The following is a 25,277-nucleotide window of genomic DNA, read 5'->3' on the forward strand; positions in this document are numbered from 1 at the left end:
TGCTTAGTAGCAGAGGGTGTGATAGGTCTAAATGAACATCCAGGATCTCAATAAAGTCCCCAACAATGAGCCACGGGAGATGTGACCAATCCTCCAAGACAGAGGACAGGCTAGGAAAACATCCTGGTCTATGTTAGGAGCGTAAATATTACCCAATACCGGTCCAATATGGGACCCTTGCTCACTGTGCCACTGGATTCAAGCTAGCCTGGCTGATGAAGGGTGACACACCCCGAAACCGGTCCCAGGATGCTTGTTTCCGGTCCAGGGAGGACCCGGCTTGGCAGTTCGGTCTGGACTGTTCCCATGAGGCACAGGGTCAAGACAGATTTGCATATGGCTGGGTCCAAACTGGGGTGGCGTAGTGCGCAAAAGAACGATGGATTTAACCCAGATCTCTTGACTGGGGGAGAATGTTTGAATAATTCAGCATTACGTCCATCATTTTTGCAGTGGAGGGAGCAGGCATAGAGATGTTTAATTCTGAAGCGCCTCTCACCAGGAACTCGTGGAAGGTGTTGATATCATCCCGTGGGGAGACCCGAGGCTGAGGAGAATCAGACAGCGTTGGTATCTGCCTGTGCTGGAAGAAGAAGTGGAAGAATAATAGGTCACAGGATGTCTTGACCTTGTTCGTGACATGGATCTAGACCTGGACGCATGGTGACTATATGAGCGTCTGGACGATGGCCAAGATAACGAACACCGGGACCTTGGTTGATGTCTGTAGGGGTGCGAATGATGGCGAGATCTGGAACGTGATCGTCGTGGAGAAAGTAAAGACCTCAGAGGGGGAGCTTCTACGGGTTGTGGAAGAGATATTAGAGGTGGAAGAAGCTCCGGAAGAGGTAAAGAAGGTTCTGGAAGTGGAAGCGATGGAGAAAACAGAGGAGTAGGAGAGTCAGGCAGCACCATAGGTGACGATGGAGAGTATACCCTGGAGTAATCAGAGTCCAGGAATGATGGTAGATGCCTTTGCCTTGATTTTTTAGCCTTTTCCGCAGGTCTGGATAGTCTCAACGTAGACTTTCTCCTATGTCTCAATGTCAGTCTTCTCCTATGCCTCGATGTTGACACATTCCTCGCCTTCAAACTTCTTCTGAGCCTCAACATCGTAGTTTCCTTGGACGGTGACCCAGACCTCAAATGTGAACATGTATGACGTTGACCTGGTATGATGTTTTTTTTGGCAGTTCGTCTCTTTTTGGATCTTCCACGCCATGTGTCCTCAGAGGAAGATGGATGAGCCCTGGGAGAGGACTGACCCTCTCCTCACTCTCTGGATGTTCTACCTTCTTACTTTGTCGGCTGCCTGTGTCGCCCCTCTGTACCATGGATGCGAATCTTCTCCCTTTCCCTCTGTGTACGACTGAAAACCTTCCTGCAGTGTGGACATCTGTAAAGTACAGAGTCCTCAGGAAGACCGATGATGCAGATATTTTGAGGGTCTGACTTGGCCTTCTTTCTTCGACAGGCAGGACACTTGTCAAATACACATAGCATTTTATTTGATCAGTGACAATAAATTGCTGTCAGAAAATGACATAGGTACAGATGAAAAACGTAGAGTAAATCAGTTGCAAGAAATTTCCTAGTGAGAATTTTGATGAAAAAAAGCTAAAAAGGCAGAGCTCACTGATCCAAGATCCTGTCACCAGGAGCAGGAAACAAAAACTCAAGCAACTGCCACCTGCTGAGCATGATGTGATACTGGTGGTCTCTGAGCCTTTAAAGGCGCAGACACTGCTTTTCCATTCACATAATAGCAGCCTATATGGCTACACTGTCCTCTTTTCCCTCATCTTTCTCCTTTAAAAAAACAATTTGTTAGAGATTTAAGTATTCTACCAAAGTATTTGGGGACACACGGACACAGACACACACACCCCTTTTTTGCAATCTGAAGAAATTGGCCATTATAGCCTTCCTCATAGGCTGCACAATATTCTTCTTACATGTTTTTACAGGCCTCCCTGAAAAAGGACGAACATCTATACTTAAGAACACATTTTATGAAAAAGTATCTAGGATCCCCACACGTGGGCGAGACTATTCAGTATTCAAGACTATTGGTGGAGATCCCCTGAAAGAGAATACCGATTACCTAATGTTTAGGTGATAGAAGAGAATTGGGACCTACAGATTAATAATTAGCTCAGTAGTTCAATATTTCAGAGTGTTTTCACAGTTGCCTTTTAGAAGCCCCATCAAGAGAGGGGAGTAGCAACAGCAGTTGACTTTTTCTGAATGTGAGCTCAGGCAATACTATTCAACCAAGGAATCCTGGTGGCAGGCACGGCATCCGTAGTCTACGGCAGGGCAACTGGACAATTGAGTGGTCCCCACGAACATGGGTGACTTACAGTAGCCGAGTCGCTGAACGAGCCATGCAGGTGACCCAACAAAGGAAGGAGTCTCCTAAGGTATGGACACTAGGCTTCCTTGGAATCGTACAGCAGGTCTGACTCAGTCATCATAAATAAAGCTTGGTTAGAAGGGTGGCTGAACGACACGGATTAGGCAAGCCAGGAACATCAGAAGGAAGATTTTGAAATGTTAGGTTAATGTTTATTTGGGAGGTATAAGCAACTTGTGCTCCAATTAGCCTAGAGCCTAATTGAAGGACTCACAGTGAGACTAGGAAGATGGAGAATCGTGTGGCTCAAGTAGAGTGTGAGGTCTACAAAACGTGAGGTAGGTAGGTCCGCAGTGATAAACAGAGGTCATATGACAGTGGTGGGAAGGGATGTAAAACGGGTTCTGCCTGGTGGAGGAAGGGTAATAGTGAAATTATATCTTACTTGACAGGTTAGATTTCAAAACCACTAGTATGTGGTTGATAAAACACCCGAGGTTGAAACGTTTCTACATAGCTTAACTTCCATCTTATTTTGCTATACAATGCAATGCCCAATGAGTTCAACGTTTAAGCCAAAAAGAAAGACAGTATTTCGTTTTGGATCCCCAAATGAATTAGAAGGCCTTAAAAGTCCACAAACACTTTAATCTAGGTCCCATTTGCAACAGGGCTACATGTGCACAGATACAAGGTGGAATTAGACAACATTCTTCGCTCAGCCTGAACACATAACATCTGTAGAGCCTCTTACCCCAGCTACGCAGCAGCAGACCTTATTTTATTAAATGTACTATGGAGATTTCCTTTGTGAGACATACAGCAGAGGTCCAAAGACTAGAGGTTAGAACCACTTAATTACAGGTACCACCAGCATTAATTGTCTAAATATAACTTTACTACATAAGCAGAAAGCAGCAAAATATCACTTTGCATTGAACAAACACTGATCCATACACTAGTTATACATTTGATATTCATGAAAATAACCAGATTGATTTCTGAATTGGACAGAGAACCCTTCATAGCCTGTGTTGAACACAAGGACCTCCGTACCTCAATGGAGGCAATCTGTAGAATATAAATAAAGTGGAGTATTTCTGTCCTAATAATAGATGTCAATACTGTATGCTGCGTTACACATGTTCCGTGCTTACCTGTTCAATACGAATCAACAGCGTTATTAAAATGCTATGTTATGTAACATGCAGATCATAAGTAATGTTGCTTCAAAATGGGGATAAACGATACATTTCACAGCAGTCTTTTCCATATTATTACCCGAAAAAGTCTTGGACAGGTACAAAGAAAAGCAAATAAATACAGGAGTACTTCAGGATTTGGTACATTATCAAGGTGGCACTATATGGGGCCCAGGCATGTGGCTTTATGCTACCTAAGAACGGAGTAATTTGTCAACTTTCATTAGAACTCGCTCAGAACACTCCAGTTCCAGATTTAAGACTAGAACTAGGCCCACAGAGTTTGAATTTGCAGGCTGTGCAAGAAAATAGTGGTTCAAAACTAAACTGTGTTTGTCGGTAGCTTCAGTTTTGAGAGTGGTATTTTGAGAGTTTTATACTCTGAGGATTTTGTTACAGTATAAAGCAGATGTTTTGCCATTGATTCTCTCTTCAAATTTTATTTAAATGGTATGGGATAATACTTGAAGCGTATACCATGCTCACCAAGTAGGTGGACGTTTTATGCAAATCATGATTTCTAGAAAATAGAGCTTCACAAGGAAGAGCAAATGAGACTGTATATATATATATATATATCATAAGTTGCAGGTGTATTGGCACTTTCTGCAAGTGATGCTTGGGGTTTGATTACCTAGCATCCTAATGTTTATTATGTCACAATTGTACCATTCCTAGCTTAATTGTGCTAAAATGCAATAGGTTGAAAGGTTATGTTGCTTTTCAATCAATGGCTATCTTTTAGGTGTGTTGCTATATTAATTTTAAATGTCGAACGTGACCTGTAAAATATGTTGCTTGTATTTGAGGAGTGTGCATGATAATGATTTTAATCAAAAAATAAAATCTTAGTTTGTAGAAATCATGTACTTTTGGAGTTGCATGGAATGAGGATTTCAGCACACCTGGACCTGCCACCCAGCCAATCATGGGTTGTCCCTGTCTTCCATACAGCCGATATATACTTCGTGCGATGGCTCGCCCTTACTTTCACACCTTTTAAAAAAATGCCCACATATTTCCTAGATTCTAACCCTCACTTTACCTAACTTCAATAAACTTTCTCTTGGCAACTAATTCATCAGACTACCACTGTTGATTGGGGCCAACCTATTCAAAATCCCTTCAACTATTTCCTACTTTTAAATTGTATTCAATAAATTACCCGCCAATCATTACAAACCAGCAATATACACATTTCTTCTATAGGCTCACAGGACCTTCTAATAACTCGATTACTCAAAGGGTATAACATATATATTTAGCAACAGTTAAAATGTAGAATTAAATGATACTGCACATATGATTTCCTATTAATTTGCAAAGTATTTATACACTGTTATGAGAACATACAACGTATGATGCTGGACAGCATCACTCACCATCAATTATTCTTTTCACTCTCCAAATTCGCAGAGTTATAATGAGACTGATAGCATCCCATGGACTACTCGGGCCATTGGCTACAGTGGATGCCACCATTGGGGCAAGGGATAGAACTATCACAGCACCATCAAAAACCTGAAATTACAAACAGTAATAAAAATGGGTATCAGAAATTGTGTATCTGCACTTGAAGATTTCTGTTTCCAAGTACCATGAGAAGTGAAAACTCAAATATTCTGATGCACCAGATACCCATGAGCTACATATATACCTCATTTGAAATTAGAAACATGTGTGGATATGTAAATTGATATAAGGAATTGTGGTCACTGAAAGGATGAATTTATTTTTCTTTGCCTATCAGCTGTTTGAAATTTAACCATTCCTTCAAAAATGTTTTAACTAGGGTATTTTCAAGCACATGGTTATATGACGGAAGATACATTTCCTAGGGTCAGATGTGCGAAGCTGTTTTGAGGTCGCAAACAGCCCGATTTGCAGAATCAGCCCATTTGCGACCGCAAAAATGCTTTTATGTACAAACCACAAATTGCGATTCAGTAACAAGTCACTGAATCACAATTTGGGTTTGTGACCTTATACTGAATTGGTATTTGGAAGGAACATGTTTAGAGTGCCTCTTCCAAATACCAAAATGTATTAATGTTCTAAGGAGGTGGAAAGCCATTTGCAAACAGGAAGGAGTCCCCAAGCAACTGCTTCCCCTTTGTGAATGTTCACAAAATATTTTTTAAGAGTAGGCAGCGGTCCCATGGATCACTGCCTACTCTTAAAAAATTACATGAACACTTTTCATTGTTTTTGTCTAAACACATTCAATTTTCCTTTCAAGAAAACCTGTTGCATTTAAAGAAAAAATAAATGTTATTGAAAAGCAATCATAGACATGGTGCACACTCCCTGTGATGGCTGTGATTCCTATTGGGTCACAATTTGCAACCTACCCCAGTAATAGTCATGAGGTAGTTTGAATTGCAAATTACTATGAATCGGTAATTTGTGTACCGACCTATTAGTATATAGGCTGGTTCGCACATTACTACCCTGGTTGCAAATTGTGATCAGTATTTTGCGATCAGATGTACGTACATCTGGCCCTGAATTACGCAGCCATATACTTTGTTTGGGCCCTATAGCTCATCTGTAGTCTAGAATGGGTGATCCAATGAAATGTTAAGACTGTAATTTGTGCGTTAAGGACAGTGTTTGATTAAGGGTAAGGAAAAGTTGGGTCACAAGAAACTGCCAAGTCATTATAAATCGGTTAGCAAAATCTGAGTTTTGTCCATAAATTGTAGTGCTTTCCAATAAAGTATGTTAATATTTTATTTTAAAAAATGACTGTAAAGGAAAACTTTACATTACAACAACTATACTACATGAATGGAAAGATAAAAAGCTAAAAAGAACACAAAGTTGAGCCACAGATTAAGGAATACTGGAGTAGCACATAAATCGTAACAATCCCAACATGCTGTGGAATATCTGTGTTGACTATTTAATTTTAGGTTTTCACTAGAATGTAGGCCTAGATTCATGAAGTCCTGACACACAATATTCATATTGTAGCAGGAGCATCAGAAGCATGAGAGGCTACAAATAGAACAATACAGTACTATCCGGTTCATACTGCATTCCATAAATCAGGATGTAATGAAGGCGGTTGTAAACCAGTATTAGAACAGAAATTGTTTTATTTGATAGTAAGGCCCTGACCGTTTGTGATGAGAGAGCGAGGTTGCACTTTTGATGTGAGCTGCTACTGTGCACCAACGCTGCCCATTCGGAAAGACCCACAAAGATAAACTGTGTTCACCAAGGGTAACCTTGGATTAAATGTGGAACCTTGACTGGGTTATTTAAAAATATGTGCGAGGAAACCAATCTAAATCCAGAGGTTATAATTAAATGCGGCAAAGCCTTTGTATAAGGTATAGTGAGTCATAGGTAAGGGTTGGTGGCCTGCCATGTTTCCAAGACTAGAATATGTATCATCTTGTAATGATATCAATAGGGTTGGATAAAAAAATATTATTCAATTACCTCTGGGGGTATGATTTTGTGATAGCACTTTATTGATTGCTTGTGCTATCTTACTGGCTCAGCAACTTAACTGGTCGTTAGAAATGGTGTAAATATGATGTTACATGTATGCGTTTCCAAGGGTGGTTCTAAAAGGGGATTTAACGGTTTACCAGGCTTATTTTCTATCTCCCCTAGGCAAAACTCCTTCATGTATGCTTTGTTGACTACGCTTGGAGATTTCAATGGGTTAATAGGTACCACCTCTGTCTGAAGCAATCCTCATTTGGTATAGACCAGATTATTTTATCCTTGTTGATAGAACCTTAATATAGAGATGCAGTTAGAGGTCCACTGTGTAATTGGAGGGTCTCTTCCAAGCAAAATCTTTGCCCGAGAATGGCTTAAAACAAGGGTGCATTTGACACCCTTCTTTTTCAGTTTTCCTTCTTGTAAGCCTTCATGTTTCCCTTATCATCTGTTCTAAATGACAAGCTGTCAGAATACTCCTGCAGAAGATGCAGTCTTGATGTAACATACCTACGAGGTCACTCATTTAGAACATCAGATAATTATTCTTGTCGAAACAGCCTCCACATGAAGGTGGCCAAAACTAAAGTCATATTGGTAGAGGTCATGGTAGATTATGTATATTTAAGACATGGTTTCTTGGGCTTCGTTAAAGGGCACATTGGCACATATGGAGTGTATATTATTAAGGTCTGCTTAAAGTCAGAGTAATTTCATTTCCACAAATTACATAAAATGTACGAAAAAAACAACAGCATTTTGCATACAATTTCTGGAATTTCACATAATTTCTGCAAAGGAAATCACGTAAAATTCCTGAAAAATGAGGCAAAACCTTGAACCAGGATTTTGAACTTTTTGTATGAAATGCGTCCTTGCATTCATTTTTGGGCATAAGCAAAGATTTTCCATTACACAAAATGGTGTAAAATCACGCATAATTTAGACAGCTGCAGCTCTCAAGATTTTTACCTGAACAGAAGCTGAATTCCTCAATGTGACATAATGGTGTAATTTTTCTTACTCCGCATAACAATCGTAATGTGACATGCTGGAAATAACAAAGATTACGTCGGCATAAAAAAACGAGTCAAACACGGAGACAGCCTAAAGAAGCATTGGAGCCTACCATATACTACATTGCTGAGAACATTAGATGCAAGGTGGCACTATCTGGGGCCCAGGCAGGTGGCTTTATGCTACCAAAGAACAGAGTAATTTGTCAACTTTCATTAGAACTCGCTCAGAACACTCCAGTTCCAGATATAAGACTAGAACTGGGCCCACTGAGTTTGAATTTGAAGGCTGTGCAAGAAAATAGTGGTTCAAAACTAAACTGTGTTTATCAGTAGCTTACATTTTGAGAATGGTGTTTTATACTCTGAGGTTTTTGTTACATTATGAAGTAGATGTTTTGGCACGGATTATTGCTTGAAACGTATACTCTGCTCCAAAAGTGGGTTAAAGTTTTATGCAAATCACGATTTCTATCAGAATAGAAAATAGAACATCACTAGGAAGCGCAAATGAAACTGTATATGTATCATAAAATACAGGTGTATGACATTTTCTGCAAGTGATGCCTGGGGTTTGATTATGAAGCATCCTAATGTTTATTTTAAATGTCGCAATTGTACAATTCATAGCTTAATTGTGCTAAAAAAAAATAGGTTAAAATGTTATGTTGATTTTCAATCAATGGCTATGATTTTGGTATGTTGCTATATCAATTTAACATGTCGACCGTGACATGTGAAATATGTTGCTTTTATTTGAGTAGTGTGCATGATAATGATTTTAATTAACAAATGAAATCTTACTATTATGAGAATAATAATGGACGATAGTTCACAGTATCTAGCTAGGTAATAGCTGAGCTAAGTAGAACTCTCCTTACGTATTGCATCCAAGTGGTCAATACATGAAAAGCACAGGAGAGAATCTGATGCCACAGCCATCTCTTGGAAACTCTAGGAAAATTCGTAGCATGAGAAAGACCACAGAAAAACAACATGGCAAATGTTTTCAATGTTTCAAACAACGAAATGATGGGAGTGCTTGAATTAATCTCACCCACTGGTGATCACATTTGTATATTTCATATTCACCCACATGGGGCCATATGTATCAAGCCTTTTTCCCGTTTGCAAACGGGACGATTCTCAGAATCGGCCCGTTTACAAATTGGAAAAAGCCTTTTGGGATGTATTATCCCAAAAGGCGATCGCAAAATAGAGAATTGCAAAATTTGCGATTCTCTATTTTGCGAATGGAATTAAGGAATTGCAAATTGCGATTCCTTAAATGCAATTCTGAAAGCACCAGAAATTTGCTATTTGGCCTTAAGGAATTGCAGATTACCCCCAACATAACATAACATAACATAACTTGAAGATGGTGGCAATTTGCGATTTTCTTTAAAAAAAGCACTTTTTTGATTTTTTAAAAGTGCCATATGTTGCACATACATGCCCTCAGGGCATGTATGTGCGTAAAATGTGCACACATGGATATTTCAGGGGTGCAACAGGGTGTCCTTTTGGCACCCTTGCAACCTTGAAATTGCATTCTCAATTTGTGATTCTCTAATTGGTAATCTCAAATTGAGAATGTCTTCCCATTCATTCCTATGGTCCTCCTAGCCCATAGGAATGAATGGTAAGGTATTCCTTATTTGCGAATCTCAATTTGCGATTCGCAAATAAGGAATATGTAGGATTCGCAAAATATTTAGCAAATCCTACATACATTGCATTTTGCGATTCTCTAATTGCGATTTGCTAAAAATCGCAATTGAAGAATTGCAAAATTCTTTTTTGATACATATGGCCCTAAGTCACGCTAGACAGAGACCAGACATCCACAACTCAGTCTAAGTCCTACTACAAAAGGGACATTCCAGCCGAACTGCCAGACAAGATCCTCTGCAGAGCGGAAACTCCTAACCCTAGAGGGGTTTCAGCAGTTCAGGCTGGACTGTTCCTATTGGAGCAGGACCAACAATCATTTGCATATGGCAGGCCTCTGTCTAAAGGTGCACATGTAGTTAGTTGAAAGGGTGGGGTATCCGTACAGCTCAGGGTTGTGAGGGGAAAGCAGCACTCTCTATTGCGGTCTTTCACTACCCAAACACGGCTCGTGAAGGAGCCTATTTTCCTTGTTGCTTTAAGGCCTATGACACCATTGCTATGTCACTGTTTATTGAATGAAACATGCTGTGGAAGAGCAGGAGTTCTGCTACGGTCATATTAAGTTAAAAAAAATTATCAGAGTGGCGGTCTTAGATGACATTTAATTGTCGAGCAGTGTTAAAAAGGGTAGCACACGCATATATGTATCCAGGACATACATTTTGCAAAATCAAAGACAACACAGAACTTTACAAGTCTCTTGTGGCAGATTTAGTTATAATATTTTTATAGTGTGTCCTGCAAATGACAACTTACACACTGGACAATACTGCCGTTCGATTAGTTAAGCATATATTTGTTGCAAACATTAATCAGTAGGGAAGATTTTATTGATGTTACTGACCTCGATTTTGTTTTCAATGTAATCCCATATTCCGAGCACCACGATTCTCAAAACTGTCTAACACAATTGAAGAAAAATAGGTTAACTGCGTAATCTGAATCCCCCAAAAATTAATAATACAAATCTAATAATTGTATGCTTACAATGATTACAAACAAATAAGGCATATGCCATCCACTCGGCAACATTTCTTTTATATTAGTGCAGTACGAGTAGTTTGTGACGGAAAACATTACTGGGCGGCTTGTTTCACAACACATTTGCAGGGAGCACTTTCCTTCTGGCTATTCAGCATGTGTACATAAGTGTTGACCACCAAGTCACCCTCCATAAATCAAAATGCCCTTTATGACTGTTGGTGTGCTTGGTGAGATAAGAGGTCGGACAGACACTAAGGGAGTCCGCACCTTTAAGAAAATGAGCCCTCACACACCTAAATGGGTGTCATGCTTCATCATAAGGCGTTCTCTTAGTCAGGCCGGCGTTGCAATGCCTGTTGGGCACCCACAAGAGTGCTTTTTATCGGAGATCTTTTTATCCCAATTCCATATGTGAAGTGTGGTTGTGGGGCCTGTTGTGTAGATTGGTGTGTGAAAGTGGATATGTGTAAGGAAGTGTGTATTAAAATAGACTTAGTAGTCCTCTAGATGATATTTTCAATAAGGGAGTCAACTTGTTTGGTTAAAAATGTGGTGGCTATCACCAGACACAATGATCTATGATAGCTTTAAAAGGTCAACATGTTTCTTGCCATTGGTAAGTCAATAATAAGTTGGCAATTCGTCAGGACCAATATTGCCCTAATCTACACAGTGTTTGGAATCTGGGTATATCAAATAGTATCCAATCTTAAATGACCTCGATGTGGTGTAGTTATTGACACCTTAACACTGTTTCCTTGTAAAAGGAGAAGCCAACCTGTAGTGGAAAATGAAATCATGACATAAACCACCAGCGTATCAATGGTGGCGTGGTTATATTTTCATCTTAGTGCGGCATGCGTCAAAGTTATACAGCATGCTGCTATCAGTGTATGGTGCCTATAGCACAGTGGAAAGAAAGCCACACAACAAAACAAATGACAGACTCTGAAACATTTGCAGGTAGTTAGATTTCATACACTGTTTTGAAAGGTATATAGGCTTACCCCATTAGGGTAGCAATTCTGCCACCTCGAGTGGGAGCAGAGAGTACTCTGATTCAGCGTGCTAGAATTAAAGAAGGAAGAGAGCTACAATATTATAGCAGAGGTATGGGTCCAATATGGCGACCTGTGTGCATATGAAAAATAGTACTTACTAAGTCATAGTGAGGATTCCACCGGATGACCTACCCAATCTCTGCTGCCTCGGGAGAGGAGGAGCAGTAATACGGGTCGTCCTAAATCCCCATAGTAAATGGTTAGCAGGAGAACTGGTTTTTGTGTGCGGCAAATCTATACCATATAACGCTGTGACAACTATTAGCGCCATGGTGAGGGGACGCGTGGCCCCACAATGAACCCAATGTGACTATCGTTTTGTGTAGTCGTGGAATTAGAAGTATGTGGGCAGGAAATACCTCACCTCCCCACCCCACGCGGGTAGAAGGGTCTGCAATTTCTGCAGTGAGCAGGTTGCGCATGTTCAAGTGTGTGGCAGGCAGAAAGTGGTCATGATGTTGCTACTGCTCCATGTAGGAGTGGGGCCGATCTGCTGGTGCTTCTCAATTTTAAGGTGGCAGATAGCGTGGTTGCAAGAAGGAGCCCCATGCGGAGTGCCATAGTTGCCAAGAATCATGAATAATGCACTGTGGATTGGCCAAATGTATAATACAGACCAATTGAAGCAGGGTAGTAAATTCAATGTTTTTAAAAAAAAAGTGTGGCCATTTCATAAAGCAACCTCAAACGGAGTGCTGTGGCTATCAGTGGAAAGTGTTGGCTGCCTACATAGGAGCCTGATAAATAACCAGAACATGAACTCCGCATGCGAGCGTAGTAGTAGCAGCCTAGAATATGGTGGAGTGAGCTGTCAATCCTTCGGGGGCTGCTTCTTGGTCAGCACGTAGCAGATCTTGATGCAGAGGACAATCCACCCGGATAATACTCTCTTCTCTACTGCCATGCCTTTCTTTGTTTCAGAGAACCCAACAAAGCCGATTGTCCACCGGATGGTCTTTGGTGCCAATGATGTTAAAAGTTCTGCGCTTATTAAGAGTACAAGCAAGGTAACCTCTCCTCCTCTTCTAAAGGGTGAGGTGGAGCTTAGAACAGTGGGAGTCTGATAGATTGGCCAATGTGAAAGGGAGTCACAACCCACAGTAGAAGGTCTATGCAGACCATAGCAACTATTAGCCATAATGTACAATATGGTCTACAGGGTCAGGAGACATAACTGTGTACCAGTTCAAATGGGGTACACAAAAGGAAAGTAAGACCAGGATAGGTTCCAACTGAGGCATCATGAAAGACTTTGGATAAGACATGAGAATCAGACATTTGAGGAAACGTATCAACAGGTAATGTGAAAAAGGACGGCAAATCTGTCAACTGCAGACAGGCAGAAAGAGCCAACCAGTAACCCTTTAAAAGTGCCCACAGCAAGTCCTTGCTGGGTCAAAGAAAAAAGAAACAGCAATACAACAGGCAATTTGGCCTGCAAAGAGTCTGTGTTACAGGTACCACAGCAAGCAGCAAACTTTCACCATTGTCCAGCGTAAAAAGATTTTGTAGAAGGGAGCTTAGCTGCCAAGAGGATATCCACTACTTCAGAAGGTAGATGAAATGCAGACAACTGTCACCACTCAATCTCCACGAATGGCGGTGTAGATTGTACAGGCCCAGGTGCAAAACCCTGCTTTGGTTCTGCGACAGAAGATCCTCCAGAAGCAGCAGCATGATGGGTGAACATGCCCAGAAGTTTCCAAGTACAACATTCTCCTGGCTCAATCCTTCAGAGCCACTAGGCTGACTTGGGCCTGGTCTTTCCTGATCTTCTTCAGAACTCGGGGCAGGAGAGGTAGTGGTGAAAAAGCATACAGGAGTCCCAGGATCCACTCTAAACAGAATGAGTCTTCGAGAGAGAGCCTTCTTAGAAACTCTAAAGTGCAAAAGAGTTGGCAGGTTCTCAGGTGTAGCTGCTATTCGTGATCATAGATGTCACTAGCTGAGTTTGCCCGCCCTGGTTTTTAAAGTACCAACAAGTGGAGTACTATTCAGGACTCCATTCCTCCCTGCTTGTAGCAATACCTCATGGTGGTGGTGGTGTTGACCTGAAACAGCCTCCCACTTACGGACAGTAGGAAAGCTTTTAATGGCAAGCGAATGGCCATAGCTCAAGCAAACGGATGTGGAAGCCAGTCCCAGCCAGGAGGCCGGAGTCATCTGATCTCCCCCACTACCAGAAGACCTTCCCAGCCCAGTAGCGTAGTATCTATCCCTACTGTCCGTTTGGGGTGGGGCGGGCCTAATTGCAGTCAAGCAGCCACCATTGCAGACCCTTTGCAGTCTCTTCTGAACCTTGGATGAGATCTGAAAAGCCCCCTGATACTGAGCCAACTCAGACTTCAGATCATGCTGCAAAGCTTGCATGTCCCATCTAGCATGGTGGATGAGCAGCCCTTCCCGTCCTCCACAGCCTGCTGAACAGGTGGAACATTTGAATGTTGGTGGATATAGCGATAGATGTTCCCAAACGGCGTCGGAATCGGCATCGGTAGACATCCTTCCGGCACCGGCTCCACGCCGGGGAGGAAACCAGGGACGGCGTCGGCCGGGTCTGCGGCCGTCGATGCCGGTGGAGGCCTGGATCAAGGGGGGTCCCTCGGCATTGAGGCCGGAGTCAACATCGGGGCCAGAGCCGGCTACGTCGAAGAACGAGGACCCCCGCCAGGCCCGCGGGACCCAAAGGCGCACCGGCGGGGCCGAACGGTCCGAAGACACGTGCCATGGCTGACAGGAACTGCTGCAGCTGGGCCGGAGTCACCGATGGACCCGGAAAGGGCGGGTAGGCCATTGCGAGACCGGCTAGGGGAAGGCGGACAGCGACACCGCTTCTTGGCCTTCTTGTGCTTCGCCTTACCTGACTCAGAGTGCGAAGACTTCGAATGATGGTGATGGCTCCCCGGCCGGTCTCTCAACCTCCCACGGGACCGGGACCTTGAACGGCGCTGAACCGACTCCCGGGCCTCCAGACACTTTCGGGACAGCCCCTGGTAAGTTTTCGGAGCCATGGCCCGGAAGTGGGGGCACGACTCGGAGTCGTGGTTGTGCCCCAGGCAGTAGAGACACTCACGGTGCAGGTCCGTCACCGACATCGTGCGGGGGACAGGCCGCGCAGGACCTAAAACCGGACATCCCTATGCACCTGTACATTGATATATATACTTGAAAACAGAGACAAAAAGTCCCAAAAACTCAGTAAAAAAAAATTACTGGGGGTACCGCTCTCTCCGGATCTGCGCTTGCTGGCGCGGAAAAAGAAAGAACTGACATCAGCACGCGTGGGCACGTCTAAGTAGCTCCAGCGACGTCATCTCGGCAACTACAACGCCAGCGACATACACGGAGCTGTACGACGACGCCTACCGACGCGCAGGGGTACTGCTGACGAAAGTTTTTCGAGATCCAGTCGGACGCCTGGGGATATTCTAAGGTAAGGAATCTATCACTAACGTGTCTCTTTCAGATCCGCACTTACTACTATCACCTGATGCCGAAAAGGCATTTGATGCTGTACATTGGCCGTTTATGTGGCAGACGCTGAAGAGGTTCGGGTTTGGACCAAGATTCCTGGTTTGGATCGAACTGCTTTACACATCGCCACAGGCAAAAGTGTGGTGGTTCGAACTGCTTTACACGTCGCCACATGCAAAAGTGCGGGTCAAAGGGAATGGTTGGGTTCCCAATAGAACGCGGCACTAGGCATGGGTGCCCGTTATCCTCATTGCTATTTGCCCTGACATTGTATGCCGCTAGCATGTTTAGTCAGAGCTCAACCAAGGGTGAAAGGATTACCATCGGACAGGGGTGAAGAATGTATCTCGCTCTACGCCGATGATATCCTTCTATACGTCACAAGCCTCACCGCCACGCCACCTACTCCTTTCTGCATACTCTGAGATTATGGGAGATATGCAGGAAACAAAATTAACTGGGATAAATCGATTTTGTATCTGGTAGGAGGACAAATAGACACGCAGAAACTCCCCAAAGATCTACAAGATCTACAAGTGACCACTGAAGGTATCAAATATCTAGGCATTTACGTATCCATAGATATCCCATTGAGTCTCACCCACAACATCCAGAGGATAGTATCAGACCTGCACAAGGAAGTGGAGAGATGGCAACAGCTGCCCCTAACATTATTAGGCAGAGCAGAAATGTACCAAATGATTACACTCCATAGGATCATACTACAGCGAAGCACACCGGATAGTAATTCACGAGTGGGGATACTTGCCCGGGACACACCCGACATACGCACTGGAATGGGGCCAATTTGAGAGGCACACGTACCTGCACTACTAATACGGGGGTAAGAGTACCAGACACCTACTACCAAAAGGACAGTGGAGGCGTGGAAGAGAGCTAAGAGACAAATGGGTTGAAATAAGAAAATTACGAGAGACTCAATTATGGGAAGGCGCATGCCTTCCAGAATTAGAGAAACTAAAGGGATTTAAAGCATGGGACATGATCGGAATTAGGTACCTTGATCACATTTGGCGCCCTGCAGCGAGACTTCCAATTGAGTGACAGCCAAAGATATAAATATCTGCAACTGCAACATGCCTGGAAGGCTGAGGGAGTAGACTTAACAAACACACTTGAGTATGCAAGAGGCAGGAATGGCTCAGCACACAGCTATAGTTATGTGTAATCAACAATTATATACGTCAGTAACAGATGGTAATAAAAACATGAACAATAACGCAATGTCTCCCAAAGGATTCACAACGGACTTCAGTTTCTTAATGATGTAATTTTCCTTTATTCTTTTTTCAAATTTTCTGATCTTTTTTTTAAAAAGCACAGCATATAGTTCGGCTAAGAACTATATGCTGTGCTTTGAAAATGTTTTTATTAAAATCTGTTACTGACGTATATAATTGTTGATTACACAACTATAGCTGTGTGCGGAGCCATTCCTGCCTCTTATATCTTTGGCTTTGCCAAGTAATAGGGACGTAAGAAGGTCACGCCTCTGGCTCTTTGCACCGCACCTTTGCAAAAAACTATTAAAAACTAGACTGACTGGTGCAGGTCCCTAGTGCCCTGATCTTCTGTTCTTTGTTCACACTTGAGTATGCACCACAGGAGGGAAGACTCCTTCGAGGGGAAACAGCAGAGAAGGCCATCTCATGGGCATAAAAGACCCTCATAAACTATGTTACAGAAACTTAAAAGGTCTGAGGACACGCTGGGAACTTACCCAGGGAGAATTAGAAGACCTCTACTAGGAAGCGGCCTTAATGCACCCGAGGGAAGTGGCCATTAAATCAAGACTGCTCTTGATTCAGTTCAAAATCCTTCACAGGACATACATGGACAGATCCCGCCTTCGCAAAATGGAAGGATAGATTCACCTGAATGTATCCACTGTAAAACAGAAAGCGGAACATATCCACACTCTGTGGGACTGTGCTCACATACAAAAATATTGGGCTAAAATAATAAAGGAGCTTAGCGAGATAGTGGGGATGGAGCTGCCTAGAGAGGCCAAATATGCCCAGTTGGGCATACCCACAGAGATAGATGTGCCCAGACACACCCTTCCCCAATGTAACTTAGGGCTAGTAGTAGCTAAAGGAGACATAGCCAAACATTGGGGTGCACCACACACCCCGACATTACACAAGTGGAAAGCAGAGATGGACATGTATCTGGGGACAGAAAAAGTAATGTACAAAATGAGGGAGTGTCCCAAAAAATTCTTTAATAGAGTCCCTGTCTCAGGCACTACAGAGTGGAATTGAGTGGAATGCCGGGCAATGCACAACCTTCAACTACAGCCGTGGGAGAGAGGGGTGCAAATGCACACGCATCTGCTGCGACTGGGGAGGTTGACATTCAACAATAATAGTTAACAGAGATGGATAAAGTTAACACCAATGTCTACTCGGGGTTACTGCGATTTGATGATGGACATGTATTGCCTTGTGTTTCTCTCTGTGCCTGATGTAAACTCTGTGTTTTTAAGAAAATGTACTACTAAAAAGTGCCAATAGTAGATATTTCATGGCTTGCAGAAAGGCAGGGGATATACAAGGGGTGGTTACAGAGGCAACAACAACAAAGGCAGGAGAGGGGTAAAAGTAAAAAGCCTCCACCACTAAACACATATGAGCGGAGCCCCCCACCCCCCAATCACACAACACATCCCAACTGGGTGGAATTCACCTTAGATCAATGCATTTTAGCAGTAGTTCAGCAGGTCTAATGCCTAGCATTCGCAATACAGTTCATGCCACCACAACAATGACACAAAGACTTGTACTCGCTGCACCAACGAAGGACGAATCCCTCTAGCCCATTCTAGACCTGATGGAACACTCTGATATGACAATCCTACAGGACGACATTTCGCTGCTCCAACAAGGAGGCTCCAGGACTGGGATGGGCCCTTCATATTCTAATCCACCCGGTCCATCAATGCTGCCTTCATTTTATGGCAAGTGAATATTTTAGTGGTGACCACACATCTCCACATTCATATATTTTCATACGTCAACAACTGGCTGATCAGGAGCAGCAGCAGAAAACAATGCCAAGCACACACTCAGGCAGCGATGTCCCTACTTTACAGCCTAAGGTTCACCAAAAACACTAAGAATTTCCACATTCATTTCAAACACATCCTGCTATTCTTGGGTTCAGTGTTAAACACTAATAGGGAAATCGCATCCCAACCAGCAGAGGGCGATGACACTTCAGCAGCTACAGTCTCTACTCAGTTTGTTCATCCGTCCATTTGCTCAATGCAAAAACAGTAATTAAGGTTTTAATTATGATGGCTTCTTTCATAGCAATTGTGCTGAAAGATTGCACCTGCTCCCACTCCAACAGTGCCTTGAAGAACAAGTTACTTACCTTCGGTAACGATATATCTGTAAGAAACATTAGTTAGTTAGATTCCTCACCTTAGAATATCCCCAGCCGTCAGGCTGGATCCGGAAAGATTTTTCGTAAGCAATACCTTTGCGCGTCGCTAGGTGTCGTCTGCGGCTCCACGTCTGTCGTCGGGGTCGTGCGCCGGGATGACGTCGGAGTACTTAGACGCCGCCCGCGCGCGCTGACGTCAGTTCTTGTACATAGCTTTCCGCGCCAGGAACGCAGAGCCATGCAAGAGACCGACACTGGTGCCAAAAAAGTCTAGGGCCCTGAAAAGGATAACCTTAACTCCAGATGTCGGTTCGCAGAACGGGGAGGATGGGGGGTGTCGGTGAGGAATCTAACTAACTAACTAACTAATGTTTCTTACAGATATATCGTTACTGAAGGTAAGTAACTTGTTCATCTGAAAGAAACACGTTAGTTAGATTCCTCACCTTAGAATAGATACCCCAGCAATACCAACCCCGGTGGTGGGTCTGCTAACCAAGATCACACCAGAAAGTCCTGGAGAACAGAACGGCCAAAGAAGCCGTCTCTCCGGACTTGGCTGTCCAGGCAATAATGTTTGGCAAACGTATGCAGCGAAGCCCACGTTGCTGCATGACAGATGTCCTGCAAGGGGACTCCCCGACCCAGGGCAGTTGTCGCCGCTGTGGCCAGAGTGGAATGGGCCCTCAGCCCTACAGGAGGTTCCTTTTTAGCCAAGGAGTAACAAGCTTTGATACACAAAACGACCCACCGAGAGATGGTTCGCTTGTGTACCGCCCTCCCCTTCTTAGCGCCCGCGTAGCCCACAAAGAGCTGGTCATCCACCCGGAACTGCTTGGTGCGGTCCAAATAAAAGGACAGCGCCCGTTTTGGGTCCAGACGGTGGAGCCTCTCTTCCTCTTTCGAAGGATGCGGAGGCGGAAAGAAGGTGGGCAACGTGACAGACTGACCGATGTGGAAGGTAGTCACTACCTTAGGAAGACAGGAAGGACGAGTCCGGAGAACAACTTTGTCCGGATGGACAGAAAGGAAAGGAGGCTTAGAAGATAGAGCCTGGAGCTCACTCACCCTTCTAGCAGAGGTGATGGCAACCAGGAATGCAGTCTTAAGAGTCAGAAGACGAAGGGGACAATTATGAAGTGGCTCAAAAAGAGCACACATCAGATATGTCAATACCAGGTTCAAATCCCACTGAGGCATTATGAAAGGGACAGGAGGAAACATGTGAGTAATGCCCTTGAAGAAGCGAGAAACAACAGGGGATTTAAAAAGAGAAGGCTGATCAGGAAGCCGTAAGAAAGCAGAGATAGCCGAAAGATAACCTTTAAGAGTGCCCAGAGCAGAGCCCTGCTGGGCCATGGAAAGAAGAAAGAGGAGAACCTCAGGAAGAGGGGCAGAAAGGGGAGCCACAGCCTTTGATGTGCACCATGCCACAAATTTGTTCCACTGGCAGGCGTACACCGATTTTGTGGAGGGACGCCTGGCTGCCAGAATCACATCACAGACTTCAGGAGGCAAGTCAAATGGCATCAACTGTCGCCGCTCAATCTCCACGCATGGAGGTGGATACTGGACAGGTTCGGGTGGAGGACCGTCCCCTGCTGCTGCGACAGAAGGTCCTCCCGAAGAGGCAGTCGTATCGGGAGATCGATCGACAGACTGAGTAGCTCGGGATACCAGTACCTTCGTGCCCAATCCGGAGCCACCAAGATGACTTGGGCCCGTCGCGCCGGATATTCTTCAGCACTCTGGGCAGAAGTGGTATAGGCGGAAAGGCGTACAACAGACCGCAACTCCACTCGTGACGAAAGACGTCCCCAAGCGAGTGCCGCCTTGGAAACTCCAACACGCAGAACTGCTGACATTGCACGTTCTCTTCGGTGGCGAATAGATCTAACCAAGGCTCTCCCCACTGCTGAAAGAGGCCTTGAGCCACTTCCGAGTTGAGATGCCATTCATGATCCATCATGCACCGGCGGCTGAGTTCTTCTGCTCTGGCGTTCAGAGAGCCCGCCAGATGTTGAACCACCAGGGTGATGCCCTGATGCTCCAGCAATGTCCAGAGGCGCAGCGCCTCCTGACAAGAATCCACGACCCCACCCAGCCCTGTTTGTTGCAATACCACATGGCGGTGGTGTTGTCCGTGAACACCTGCACTACACTTCCCCGGACAACGAGAAGGAATGCCTTCAGTGCAAGTCGGATCGCTCTCAGCTCCAAAAGGTTGATATGGAGCAGAGACTCCGTCGGAGACCAGAGTCCTCTGATCTCCGCCTCCCCCATGTGGCCCCCCCATCCCAGGAGGGACGCATCCGTCACTATCACGTGCTCCGGTTGGGGTAGGGAGAGGGATCTGCCACTGACCCAATCGCGGTCCGTGAGCCACCACTGCAACTGTCTTGCAGTGCCTTCCAAGATCAAGACATGGTCGGTCAGGTTGCCTCGATACTGGGCCCACTGAAACTTCAGGTCCCACTGCAGAGCCCACATTCGCCACCTGACGTGATGCACTAACAGGATGCAGGAGGCCATCAGACCCAGAAGCCGCAGCACCAACCTGACCAAAACACGGAATAGAGGCCGAAAGATGGAAAGCAGAGCCTGAATATCCCGGAACCGCTGTCCCGGAGGAAAAGCACGGAACTGCGCCGAGTCCAGAACCGCCCCGATAAAGAGGAGCGTTTGGGAGGGACTCAGATGCGACTTCGGCACATTGATGGAGAACCCTAGCAAATGCAGGAGGTCGGCCGTAGTCTGGAGGTGGGAGACTACTTGCTGGGGTGAGCCCGCCTTCAACAACCAGTCGTCGAGATAGGGGAAGACTGGAACCCCTGATCTGCGCAGATGAGCTGCGACCACCGCCATCACTTTCGTGAACACCCGAGGGGCACTGGGGAGGCCGAAGGGGAGCACGGTAAACTGAAAATGCTCCTGACCCACCGTGAACCGCAGGTAACGCCGGTGGGCCGGCAGGACAGGGATGTGGAAATAAGCGTCCTGCAAGTCCAACGCTACCATCCAGTCTCCAGGGTCTAGGGGAGCCAGAACCTGAGCTAAGGTGAGCATCTTGAACCTCTCCTTCCGGAGGGAGGCGTTGACGCTCCTGAGGTCCAAGATAGGGCGTAGGCCCCCTTTGCCCTTCTTGGGAGCCAGAAAGTAGTAGGAATAACAACCACGGCCTACTTCTCGACCAGGAACGCGCTCGACGGCCCCTTTGGCCAAGAGGGCCGCAACTTCCTCCTTTAGAAGATTCAAGTGATCCCCCGACATGCGGTGGTACTGCAGTGGCATGGCTGGATGGGTTGTCTCGAAGGGGAGGGAGTAGCCCCATCGGACGATTTGCAGCACCCACCTGTCCGAAGTGATGGAACGCCAGTGGAGCAGGTGATGGCGAACTCTGCCTCCCACTGGCGTGGAATGGGCCTGAAAGCACGGACTAGGAGGGCTTTGAGGCAGATGCTGCTGGGGTAGATGTGGATGGACTGGCACGTTGTCCCCCTGCAACGCCTCGGCAGAATCCACGTCCGCGACGAGGGTGGTTCTGCGGCCTGTGGCTAGGCAGACGTGAGGGGGCGCCCCTTCCTTGGCCAGGAAAGGGGCGAAAAGCAGAAGTTTGCGGGCGCGGGCCGAGAGACCCAAGGACTTGGCCGTAGCCCTGGAGTCCTTAAAGCGCTCCAGCGCACTGTCCGCTTTGTTGCCAAAGAGGCGACTGCCATCAAAGGGCATGTCCATGAGGGTGCTCTGGACATCCCCGGAAAAAGTCATGGACCGCAGCCAGGCGTGACGATGCGCCACTGTGGACCACATTGCCCTGCCTAGCGAGTCCGTCGTGTCCAAACCACATCGGATGGCATACCGCGCTGCGTCCCGACCCTCGGCAAGAGCCTGGGCGAGCCGTGTGCGGGCCTCCTCCGGACACTGAGGCAGCACGTCCTCCCCCGTATACCAGAGAGAGTGGGAGTAACGGTCCAAGAGACAAACGGTGTTAATAGACCGCAGCCCTAAACTAAGGGAGGAGAACAGCTTTTTACCAAACTGCTCCAGTCTCTTGGATTCCCGATCCGGGGGAGCGGACGGGAAGGAGGTCTGGGAAGTAGAGGCCTGGATAACCAGGCTCTCAGGCGTGGGGTGTTGGGACAGGAAACTGGGGTCGCCCGCTGCAGGGCGGTGGCGCCGGGCCAAGTTCCGGTCCACAGGAGGTACTGTGGAGGGCTTGGACCAGGTGCCTTTCAGAAAGTCCATCAGTGCTTCGCTAAACGGCAGCAGAGGCTCCGAGGAGCTTGCGGACGGTTGGAGCAATTCAGTGAGGAGGTTAGTCCTCACGGCCACAGTAGGGAGCTCCAGCCCAAGGGCTTCGGCCGCCTTACGCAACGCCACAGAAAAGGTAGCACCTTCCTCCGAACCCACAGTCGGAGAAGAGATGAAGCCAGAGTCAGGGGAGGTGTCAAGGCCACTGGCATCCCAGAGCTCATCTGCCCAGTCCTGTGATAACTGACCCTGGCGGGTCAGAGGGTCATCAGACCCCTCCCAGTCGCCACCGTCATCCGATTCCTGGTAAACAGGTGGAATGATCAGAGCCGGGCGGAAGATGAAATGGTCACCCATCGGCGTCGGATGCGGCGCCGGCCGGGGCCGCACCGGCGTCTGGGCCGGACCGGGACTGAACTGGGGAACGGCGTCGTCCGGAGACGGCGCCAGGAGTGGCACCGGTGTCGGCGCCGGCGGAGGAGGGGTCGTAAGGTCAACCGGCACCGACTGAGATCCAGGCCTTGATCCCGCGCGGACCTGCGGCGTCGGGACCGGAGGCGACGACAGCGCCGGAGCCGCCGGATCGCTAGGCCTCCCAGTCGAGCCTGCGGGCCCGAAGTCGCGCAGGCAGGCGTCGATAGCGGAGCCAGGCCCCTCATGGCTGAGAGGAAGGCACTGATCTCCGCCGGAGTCACGTCAGTCCCAGGGACCGGCGTGTATGGGGACGGACGCGGCTCCAACGGAGCCGCGGGGGTGGTACCACCCGGACCCTCGACCGAGTCGCGCGACCGGCGAGGGGAGTGCCAAGAGCGATGTCGTCTCTTGGACTTCTTACTATGCTTCGACTTACCCGGAGACTTGGAACCCGACGAGCGGTGATGATGGAGCCGAGTGCCGGAGCTCGAGAAGCTTGCGGGACGGCTCCCGCCTAGCCTTCTAGGTCAAGGCCTGGCAGTCGAGGAACAACTCCGCATCGTGGTCGGCCCCAAGGCAGTAAAGGCACCGGCGGTGGTGGTCCGTTACCGACATCAGTCCGTGACAGGAGTCACAGGCTTTGAAACCAGGCATCCTACTGGCACCAGATCGAGTCGACGAGAGTAGACAAAAGAGTCCAAAAAGTTTAGTCACAAAGTGACTAAAAGGGTAAGCTCTTCCCGGATCAGCGCTGTCTGGCGCGGAAAAAAAGAAGAACTGACGTCAGCGCGCGAGAGCGGCGTCTAAGTACTCCGACGACGTCATCCCTGCGCACGACGCCGACGACGGACGCGGAGCCGCAGACAACGCCTAGCGACGCGCAAGGGTATTGCTGACGAAAAATCTTTCCGGATCCAGCCTGACGCCTGGGGATATTCTAAGGTGAGGAATCTAACTAACGTGTTTCTTTCAGATAGGCTATAATAACAAGCGGGGGGTGGGGGGATCTAGCATTGACTCAAAGTGCTCTGCAATGAAGGAAGGTCAACAATCTGTTGCTTGGCAGGCAATTTTCAGACCCACTTCTACAGGTCATCACCAACACATCACTCACCAGTTGAGGTTATGAAAACATGTCTGTGAAAGATAACTTTATTTTACAGCATCAGGGTAATCACAACAACTACTTCAAACTACTGGCCATCCTCCTAATCAGGATGCATTACCAAGTCCAGGAGTGGGAATTGTTTAGGGTCTGAGGTGGTATGTTCTGCTATGAGGGCGCTGTAGAATGCTGTGTTAGAACGGTTGTGCATGGTGAGACAGAGATTCCAAGGTTGACAGTTGCTGCCTAACCACCGGTGCTGTTGGGTTGACAAATCACTACAACATTACTGCCAAACCAGGAAAACTGACAGGATTTCAACTTAATATTTTTTTGAAAGAACGTGCTAAACCAGTTGAACATAAAGTAAGGAGAGTATCCATTAACCTATGGGCTGAACATAAATATGTGTTAGACAAATTGTGTGAAAATAAGCATCATTGAACACCTTGAGGGTTCAGAACAGCTGGCTCCAGTGGTGTTAGCATCCAAATCTGATAAAACCTTGAGATTATGTGTACAGTTTTGCAACTTGAATTCCAATATATTTGGATTGACTGCCAACTGCTTCCAAATGCAAGTGAATTGCTGGCAACACTCAGGGGAGCTGTGGTATTTTCGTCTCTTGACATGTCTGCATCATACCAACAAGTTGAATTGTGTGAGGAGTTAAGGAATCTTTGCTTGTTTGTGACGTCATAGGGAGCATATCGCTAAAGACGAACACCATTTGGTTTGGCCTCTGCCTCCTCGGAGTTCCGAAGGTTTATTAACAACATTTTTAAGAATATTCTAGAAGTGGTGTGTTTCCAAGACGACATTTAAAAAAAAAATATTCTTTACTTGACCGGCGTTCTTGATGGAACTTTGACG

At 46.2% G+C, this 25,277-nt stretch overlaps 1 protein-coding gene across 4 annotated transcripts in view; it reads right to left on the reverse strand.

Moving 5' to 3' along the window:
* TMEM266 (transmembrane protein 266) overlaps positions 1–25,277 on the reverse strand; it is a 628,375-nt gene that overhangs the window by 373,011 nt on the left and 230,087 nt on the right. For all 4 annotated transcript variants that reach the window (XM_085643695.1, XM_085643694.1, XM_085643696.1 and 1 more), the window contains 2 exons: positions 10,552–10,608; positions 4,941–5,079 (listed from right to left, as the gene is read on the reverse strand). In XM_085643695.1, the coding sequence (XP_085499821.1) occupies positions 4,941–5,079; positions 10,552–10,608 (196 nt within the window). The remainder of the gene's footprint in view (positions 1–4,940; positions 5,080–10,551; positions 10,609–25,277) is intronic.

Source organism: Triturus cristatus, chromosome 3_1, assembly GCF_964204655.1.
Source record: "Triturus cristatus chromosome 3_1, aTriCri1.1, whole genome shotgun sequence".
Lineage (NCBI taxonomy): Eukaryota > Metazoa > Chordata > Amphibia > Caudata > Salamandridae > Triturus > Triturus cristatus.